The following is a 9,893-nucleotide window of genomic DNA, read 5'->3' as shown; positions in this document are numbered from 1 at the left end:
GATAATACTAAAATTGAGGTAAGTCAAAACAACATTCTTCAGAGAAGTGATACTCTTAGAAGCCCAAAACTAGTTCGTAAGATTTTACAAGAAATGAAAAATGATTATAAAATCAAATCATCTTCCAATGACNGATTTTACAAGAAATGAAAAATGATTATAAAATCAAATCATCTTCCAATGAGAGTCAAAACATAATTCCAGATATTGAACATACACAACTAACTATTGATACTCCTAATACGAACATAGAAATAAATGACGAACATAATAACATAGATAATACAATTGATAAAAAATCTAAGTTATTTACTTTCAAATTTTCAAATGTTTTTGGTAAAAAATCAAAAATAATTGATAATGAAGGAGAGTATGTAGAATCAAACAAAGGTATTAATATCGAAAATGACGATAATAAGGTTCATTTGGTTAAGTTCAGAAGATTAGATAGTCAAAGTTCATATCTATGTGGCTCTAAAGAGTTAGCTCTTAATGAAAATAATAATCATGGTGAAAGCTCGCTATTGAACAATATAAATTTACGAGTTGCAAATATCCTTCAAACAAATGAAATGGGTGAACCTATGAAAGAAACATCACAAAATTTAATTAAAAAAAATGTTCATAATAATAAACAGCAAATTGAAGAAAAAGATGACCTATTATATACGCGTAGAAAGATTTATAACAGAGATTTTGAAAAAAATAAGGTACCAGATCAAATAATGTTCCGAAATATAAATCAAAATTTAGAAACTAACATTGTATTTTCGGAGTTTAAAGTNAATCAAAATTTAGAAACTAACATTATATTTTCGGAGTTTAAAGTAAGCAGGACAAGAAAAATAATACGAAAAATATATATAGAAGATGGAAAAGAAACAATAGTTGAAGAAGTCGTAGATGATGATCCATATAATGAAAATTCAGAACAAATAGAAAGAAAAATTGACAATCAATCGTATAAAAAATCATTTGATGTTATAGACAGTCCAAGTATAGTGAATAAATCCACAGAAACAATAAAAAATAATTCACAATCAACCATTGTTAGTAAAACTCGAACTGTGAAAAAAATCATTATTAACGGAAAAGAACATATTATTGAAAATGAAATGACAGATTTTGAATCTGGTGGCCAAAATGAAAGTATAGAATATAAGCCTAGTAATAGTGACATAAAATCATTACAAAAAATAAAAACTAAAAGTAAATTCAATGAAAATAAAATTAATACTTATAATGAACTCGTATCTGGAAGTGAAAAAGGGATGAGCATACTAGGTAGAGAAATTAAACGTGACACTACAATTCAATTACCACTTATCATTCCAAGAAAGTTAAAAGATAAAAGTCAAGTAAAAAGTGAATTGCCATTTGTAAAGAGTGAAACAAATTATGAAGAAAACTCTATGCCATATAATAACATAGATATCACTAATATAAATGAAAAATCAATGGAAAAAAAATATTCTGAATCTTATTTAAAAAAAGAGCAGAAAATAAACAATAATTTTGAATCAACAAGTTTTAATACGCAAAAAATAATACCATCCGGAAGAAATGAATCATTTAGAAACGAATTTATTGTAAAAGGATTATCAAATTTAAATAACCAAGGTGATATTGCACAAACTGAAAATAGTTACATTGAATATACTGAACAAAAAAATGCACCACATATAAAAAAACCAACTTTACAAATTAATAGTAAAAAAATAAAAGAAAAACCACAAAACTTAGAAATAGATGACACTAGAAAACCTATACCAAAAGTTAGAAAGCCCAAGGAAACAAACGAAAATATTATTAAAAGTATATCAGATTGTGAAATGAAAGAAAAAACTAAAGAAGGCAAAAACTTCTCAGACGAAATTACATATCAAAAAAAAATAAAACGAAACATACAATTAAAGAAAGAAAAACCACAATCATTGTTAACAAAACTAATGGGAAAAAGCAAAAACCTTAATAAACATGAATTCAAAACAACAAAACAGGAATTATTCAAAACAGATACATACAAACAAGATATAGCTCAAAAAATAGAATTAGGATCGCCACCAACACCCAAGCCAAGAAAAATAAAAGATATTCAAATTACAAACAAAAGTAACAAACATAAAAACCCTAAAGCCATTGATGTATCGAAAATGACTAATGTACAATTACCCAATATAGAACAAATGGAGATAGATATTAGTAGTCACAGAGAGTATGGAAAACCAGAAATACCGAATAACTCTTTTCCAAAAATCACCCAAAATGATCCGAAATTAATAAATAAAATGTATATAAAAACAATAAATACCGTTGTTGAAATACCGGGCTTCGATATAAAAAAGACTGAAAATCCCAGTCAATTTGACGTTATATTACCAGAAATTAAACAAACGTCGGACAATAAAACAGCGCTTATCAGAAGAGACAATGTACACAGAAAATTGCAAGGTGTTGAATTGCCATATATAGACGTAAAAATATCAGACGAACAAAAACCAATAATCTATATGGACAAATCTAAATCGAAGTCATTCTTAGGTAGATTCATAGGGAAAACCAAAAAAAGCAGTGTAGAAAAATTTCCAGAAAAAGATTTAGTAACTGAAGTTGATATAAAAGCAGAAATATCACAATTTCTGGAAAAGGAAAGAAATATCTATGATGAATCAAAAACAATAGATGAAAAACACGCAAAAGACATCCTAGATGAGGATATAAAAAAGGCCAGTCTAATCGACGAAACATTACCCGAGGTTGAACTACAATCACTGAATGTAACATTTACTAAAGGAGAAAGTAAAGTGGACAAAAATTTGACTATGGTTGAAATGCCTTCAACAAATGTTAACATACCTAAAGTCGAAATACCATCTCTGAATAAAAAGACACGTAAAAAAGAAGGTAAAGTTAACATAATTTTGCCAGAGGTTGAATTGCCATCATTAAACACTAAATTATCTAATGTTATACCACCTTCAGTGAATGTAAAATCTCTTAATATAGATAGCAAAATAGACAATACGATAACAGAGGTTGAATTGCCAACAGTAAATTTAAAAAATCCTAAAGGAAAAGACAACTTAACTACGAAATTACCAGACGTTGAATTGCCATCAGTAGAAGATGAATTACCTAACGTTGAACTTCCATCGCTAAATGTATTATCTCCTAAATCTGATGGCAATGTCGATATTACGATTTCGGAGGTCGAATTGCCAACAGTAAGCGTAAAAACTCTTAATAAACAAGGCAAGCTAACTGCAAAATTGCCAGGAGTGGAATTGCCATCAGTAGATGTCAAATTACCTGACGTTGAATTGGCATCGCTAATTGTAAAATCTCCTAAAGGGGAAGGCAAATTAACTGCGAAATTGCCAGAGGTTGCATTGCCATCAATAGACGTCAATTTACCTGACGATGAACTACCATCACTAAATGTAAAATCTACCAAAGGACAAGGCAAGCTAACTGCAAAATTGCCAGGAGTGGAATTGCCATCATTAGACGTCAAATTGCCTGACATTGAACTACCATCGCTAAATGTAAAATCTCCTAATATAGAAGGCAAAGTAGACATAAATATACCAGAGGTTGAATTGCAATCAGTAGACGTCAAATTACCTGACGTTGAACCACCATCACTAATTATAAAATCTACCAAAGGACAAGGCAAGCTAACTGCAAAATTGCCAGGAGTGGAATTGCCATCTGTAGACGTAAACTTACCTTATGTTGAACTACCATCACTAAATGTAAAATCTCCTAAAGAAGAAGGCAAATTAGATTTTACGATACCGGACGTTGAACTATCATCACTAAATGTAAAATCACTTAAATCTGATGGCAATGTCGATATTGCTAGTTCGGAGGTCGAATTGCCAACAGTGAGCGTAAAAACTCCTAAAGGAAAAGGCAAATTAACTGCGAAATTGCCAGGAGTGGAATTGCCGTCTGTAGACGTTAAATTGCCTGACGTTGAATTACCATCACTAAATGTAAAATCTACCAAAGGACAAGGTAAGCTAACTTCAAAATTGCCAGAGGTTGAATTGCCATCTGTAGACGTCAAATTACCTGACGTTGAACCACCATCACTAATTATAAAATCTACCAAAAGAAAAGGCAAGCTAACTGCAAAATTGCCAGGAGTGGAATTGCCATCTGTAGACGTAAACTTATCTGATGTTGAACTACCATCACTAAATGTAAAATCTCCTAAAGAAGACGGCAAATTAGACTTTACGATACCGGATGTTGAACTACCATCACTAAATGTAAAATCACTTAAATCTGATGGCAAAGTCGATATTGCTAGTTCGGAGGTCGAATTGCCAACAGTGAGCGTAAAAACTTCTAAAGGAAAAGGCAAGCTAACTGCAAAATTGACAGATGTTCAATTGCCATCAATAGACGTCAAATTGCCTGACGTTGAATTACCATCACTAAATGTAAAATCTACCAAAGGACAAGGTAAGCTAACTTCAAAATTGCCAGAGGTTGAATTGCCATCTGTAGACGTCAAATTACCTGACGTTGAATTACCATCACTAATTATAAAATCTCCTAAATCTGATAGCAATGTCAATATTACGATTTCGGAGGTCGAATTGCCAACAGCGAGCGTAAAAACTCTTAATGGACAAGGCAAGCTAACTGCAAAATTGCCAGAGGTTGAATTGCCATCTGTAGACGTAAACTTATCTGATGTTGAACTACCATCACTAAATGTAAAATCTCCTAAAGAAGACGGCAAATTAGACTTTACGATACCGGATGTTGAACTACCATCACTAAATGTAAAATCACTTAAATCTGATGGCAAAGTCGATATTGCTAGTTCGGAGGTCGAATTGCCAACAGTGAGCGTAAAAACTTCTAAAGGAAAAGGCAAGCTAACTGCAAAATTGACAGATGTTCAATTGCCATCAATAGACGTCAAATTGCCTGACGTTGAATTACCATCACTAAATGTAAAATCTACCAAAGGACAAGGTAAGCTAACTGCAAAATTGCCAGAGGTTGAATTGCCATCTGTAGACGTCAAATTACCTGACGTTGAACCACCATCACTAATTATAAAATCTACCAAAGGACAAGGCAAGCTAACTGCAAAATTGCCAGGAGTGGAATTGCCATCTGTAGACGTAAACTTATCTGATGTTGAACTACCATCACTAAATGTAAAATCTCCTAAAGAAGACGGCAAATTAGACTTTACGATACCGGATGTTGAACTACCATCACTAAATGTAAAATCACTTAAATCTGATGGCAAAGTCGATATTGCTAGTTCGGAGGTCGAATTGCCAACAGTGAGCGTAAAAACTTCTAAAGGAAAAGGCAAGCTAACTGCAAAATTGACAGATGTTCAATTGCCATCAATAGACGTCAAATTGCCTGACGTTGAATTACCATCACTAAATGTAAAATCTACCAAAGGACAAGGCAAGCTAACTGCGAAATTGCCAGAGGTTGAATTGCCATCTGTAGACGTCAAATTACCTGACGTTGAACCACCATCACTAATTCTAAAATCTACCAAAGGACAAGGCAAGCTAACTGCAAAATTGCCAGGAGTGGAATTGCCGTCTGTAGACGTAAACTTATTTGATGTTGAACTACCATCACTAAATGTAAAATCTCCTAAAGAAGACGGCAAATTAGACTTTACGATACCGGATGTTGAACTACCATCACTAAATATAAAATCACTTAAATCTGATGGCAATGTCGATATTGCTATTTCGGAGGTCGAATTGTCAACAGTGAGCGTAAAAACTCTTAATGGACAAGGTAAGCTAACTGCAAAATTGCCAGAGGTTGAATTGCCATCTGTAGACGTCAAATTACCTGACGTTGAACCACCATCACTAATTATAAAATCTACTAAAGGACAAGGCAAGCTAACTGCAAAATTGCCAGGAGTGGAATTGCCATCTGTAGACGTTAAATTACCTGACGTTGAACTACCATTACAAAATGTAAAATCTCCCAATGTAGAATGCAAATTAACTGCGAAATTGCCAGAGGATGTTTTACCATCAGTAGACGTCAATTTACCAGATATTGAACTACGATCGCTTAATGTAAAATCTCCCAATGTAGAAGGCAAATTAACTGCGAAATTGCCAGAGGATGTTTTACCATCAGCTGACGTAAATTTACCAGATGTTGAAAAACCATCACTAATTATAAAATCTCCTAAATCTGATAGCAATGTCAATATTAAGATTTCGGAGGTCGAATTGCCAACAGCGAGCGTAAAAACTCTTAATGGACAAGGCAAGCTAACTGCAAAATTGCCTGAGGTTGAATTGCCATCTGTAGACGTAAACTTATCTGATGTTGAACTACCATCACTAAATGTAAAATCTCCTGAAGGACAAGGCAAGCAAACTGCGAAATTGCCAGAGGATGTTTTACCATCAGTAGATGTCAATTTACCAGATGTTGAACTACAATCGCTTAAAATAAAATCTCCTAAAGAAGACGGCAAATTAGATTTTACGATACCGGATGTTGAACTACCATCACTAAATGTAAAATCACTTAAATCTGATGGCAAAGTCGATATTGCTAGTTCGGAGGTCGAATTGCTAACAGTGAGCGTAAAAACTCCTAAAGGACAAGGCAAGCTAACTGCGAAATTGCCGGAAGTTGTATTGCAATCTGTAAACGTTAAATTACCTGACGTGAAACTACGATCGCTTAATGTAAAATCTCCTATTGTAGAAGGCAAAGTAGACATTACCATTCCTGAAGTTGAATTGCCAACCGTGAATGTAAAACCTCCTAAAAGAAAAAGCAAACCAGCTGACAAAAGCCAAAAGGATGGATTTATTTTTGTAGGCTTAGAAACAAAAGACCTGCAAACGTCGAATATAGATATTGGAATGAAGAAATCGACGTCATTTATTGGAAAACTAATGGGTAAATCAAAAAAAGTTGTAGTAGGTAAATTCCCGGAAAAAGATTTAGTGTCCATGCCAGAATTATCTATATTTTTGGAAAAGGAGAGAGACTCCTTCGAAGGCCTTCAGGCACAAGATGTACAAATTACGAATGTAGAATTACCTGAATTGGACATAAAAATGACTCATAAGGACATTAGTTTACCAGACGTTGAATTGCAATCAATAGATGTTAAATTACCTGACGTTGAACTACCATCACTAAATGTAAAATCTCCTAAAGAAGAAGGCAAATTAGATTTTACGATACCGGACGTTGAACTATCATCACTAAATGTAAAATCACTTAAATCTGATGGCAATGTCGATATTGCTAGTTCGGAGGTCGAATTGCCAACAGTGAGCGTAAAAACTCCTAAAGGACAAGGCAAGATCACTGCAAATTTGCCAGAAGTGGAATTGCCGTCTGTAGACGTAAATTTACCTGACGTTGAACTACCATCACTAAATATAAAATCTACCAAAGGACAAGGTAAGCTAACTGTAAAATTGCCAGAGGTTGAATTGCCATCTGTAGACGTCAAATTACCTGACGTTGAACCACCATCACTAATTATAAAATCTACCAAAGGACAAGGCAAGCTAACTGCAAAATTGCAAGAAGTTGAATTGCCATCTGTAGACGTAAACTTACCTTATGTTGAACTACCATCACTAAATGTAAAATCTCCTAAAGAAGAAGGCAAATTAGATTTTACGATACCGGACGTTGAACTATCATCACTAAATGTAAAATCACTTAAATCTGATGGCAATGTCGATATTGCTAGTTCGGAGGTCGAATTGCCAACAGTGAGCGTAAAAACTCCTAAAGGAAAAGGCAAATTAACTGCGAAATTGCCAGGAGTGGAATTGCCGTCTGTAGACGTTAAATTGCCTGACGTTGAATTACCATCACTAAATGTAAAATCTACCAAAGGACAAGGTAAGCTAACTTCAAAATTGCCAGAGGTTGAATTGCCATCTGTAGACGTCAAATTACCTGACGTTGAACCACCATCACTAATTATAAAATCTACCAAAAGACAAGGCAAGCTAACTGCAAAATTGCAAGAAGTTGAATTGCCATCTGTAGACGTAAACTTACCTTATGTTGAACTACCATCACTAAATGTAAAATCTCCTAAAGAAGAAGGCAAATTAGATTTTACGATACCGGACGTTGAACTATCATCACTAAATGTAAAATCACTTAAATCTGATGGCAATGTCGATATTGCTAGTTCGGAGGTCGAATTGCCAACAGTGAGCGTAAAAACTCCTAAAGGAAAAGGCAAATTAACTGCGAAATTGCCAGGAGTGGAATTGCCGTCTGTAGACGTTAAATTGCCTGACGTTGAATTACCATCACTAAATGTAAAATCTACCAAAGGACAAGGTAAGCTAACTTCAAAATTGCCAGAGGTTGAATTGCCATCTGTAGACGTCAAATTACCTGACGTTGAACCACCATCACTAATTATAAAATTTCCTAAAGGACAAGGCAAGCTAACTGCGAAATTGCCAGAGGTTGAATTGCCATCAGTAGACGTCAAATTGCCTGACGTTGAACTACCATCGCTAAATGTAAAATCTACCAAAGGACAAGGCAAGCCAACCGCAAAATTGCCAGAGGATGTTTTACCATCAGTAGACGTCAATTTACCAGATGTTGAACTACGATCGCTTAATGTAAAATCTCCCAATGTAGAAGGCAAATTAACTGCGAAATTGCCAGAGGATGTTTTACCATCAGCTGACGTAAATTTACCAGATGTTGAAAAACCATCACTAATTATAAAATCTCCTAAATCTGATAGCAATGTCAATATTAAGATTTCGGAGGTCGAATTGCCAACAGCGAGCGTAAAAACTCTTAATGGACAAGGCAAGCTAACTGCAAAATTGCCTGAGGTTGAATTGCCATCAATAGACGTCAAATTGCCTGACGTTGAATTACCATCACTAAATGTAAAATCTACCAAAGGACAAGGCAAGCTAACTGTAAAATTGCCAGAGGTTGAATTGCCATCTGTAGACGTCAAATTACCTGACGTTGAACCACCATCACTAATTATAAAATCTACCAAAGGACAAGGCAAGCTAACTGTAAAATTGCCAGAGGTTGAATTGCCATCTGTAGACGTAAACTTATCTGATGTTAAACTACCATCACTAAATGTAAAATCTCCTAAAGAAGACGGCAAATTAGACTTTACGATACCGGATGTTGAACTACCATCACTAAATGTAAAATCACTTAAATCTGATGGCAATGTCGATATTGCTAGTTCGGAGGTCGAATTGCCAACAGTGAGCGTAAAAACTCCTAAAGGACAAGGTAAGCTAACTGCAAAATTGCCAGAGGTTGAATTGCCATCTGTAGACGTAAACTTACCTGATGTTGAACTACCATCACTAATTATAAAATCTCCTAAAGGACAAGGCAAGCTAACTGCGAAATTGCCAGAGGTTGAATTGCCATCTGTAGACGTCAAATTACCTGACGTTGAACCACCATCACTAATTATAAAATCTACCAAAGGACAAGGCAAGCTAACTGCAAAATTGCCAGGAGTGGAATTGCCATCTGTAGACGTAAACTTATCTGATGTTGAACTACTATCACTAAATGTAAAATCTCCTAAAGGAAAAGGCAAATTAGATTTTACGATACCGGATGTTGAACTTCCATCACTAAATGTAAAATCACTTAAATCTGATGGCAAAGTCGATATTGCTATTTCGGAGGTCGAATTGCCAACAGTGAGCGTAAAAACTCCTAAAGGAAAAGGCAAATTAACTGCGAAATTGCCGGAAGTTGTATTGCCATCTGTAGACGTTAAATTACCTGACGATAAACTACGATCGCTTAATGTAAAATCTCCTATTGTAGAAGGCAAAGTAGACATTACCATTCCTGAAGTTGAATTGCCAACC

General features: G+C 34.5%; 1 protein-coding gene across 1 annotated transcript; it reads left to right on the top strand.

The window, feature by feature from the left end:
* Positions 1-146: 146 nt before the first annotated feature.
* LOC126909496 (neuroblast differentiation-associated protein AHNAK-like) lies at positions 147-9,878 on the top strand (the record flags this gene model as incomplete). The annotated part of the gene is made up of 10 exons (XM_050691926.1): positions 147-304; positions 367-370; positions 435-3,209; positions 3,873-4,020; positions 4,126-4,325; positions 4,605-4,673; positions 5,022-5,300; positions 7,752-7,899; positions 8,248-8,841; positions 9,052-9,878. Coding segments are annotated over exons 1-10 (5,202 nt in total), but the record flags the coding sequence as incomplete, so codon positions are not given.
* Positions 9,879-9,893: the final 15 nt, after the last annotated feature.

This window comes from Daktulosphaira vitifoliae, unplaced genomic scaffold (assembly GCF_025091365.1).
Source record: "Daktulosphaira vitifoliae isolate Bord-2020 unplaced genomic scaffold, ASM2509136v1 Scaffold_455, whole genome shotgun sequence".
In the NCBI taxonomy this organism is placed as follows: Eukaryota; Metazoa; Arthropoda; class Insecta; order Hemiptera; family Phylloxeridae; genus Daktulosphaira; species Daktulosphaira vitifoliae.
The sequence above is the reverse complement of the archived record's forward strand: the minus strand, read 5'-3'. Positions and strand labels throughout refer to the sequence as shown.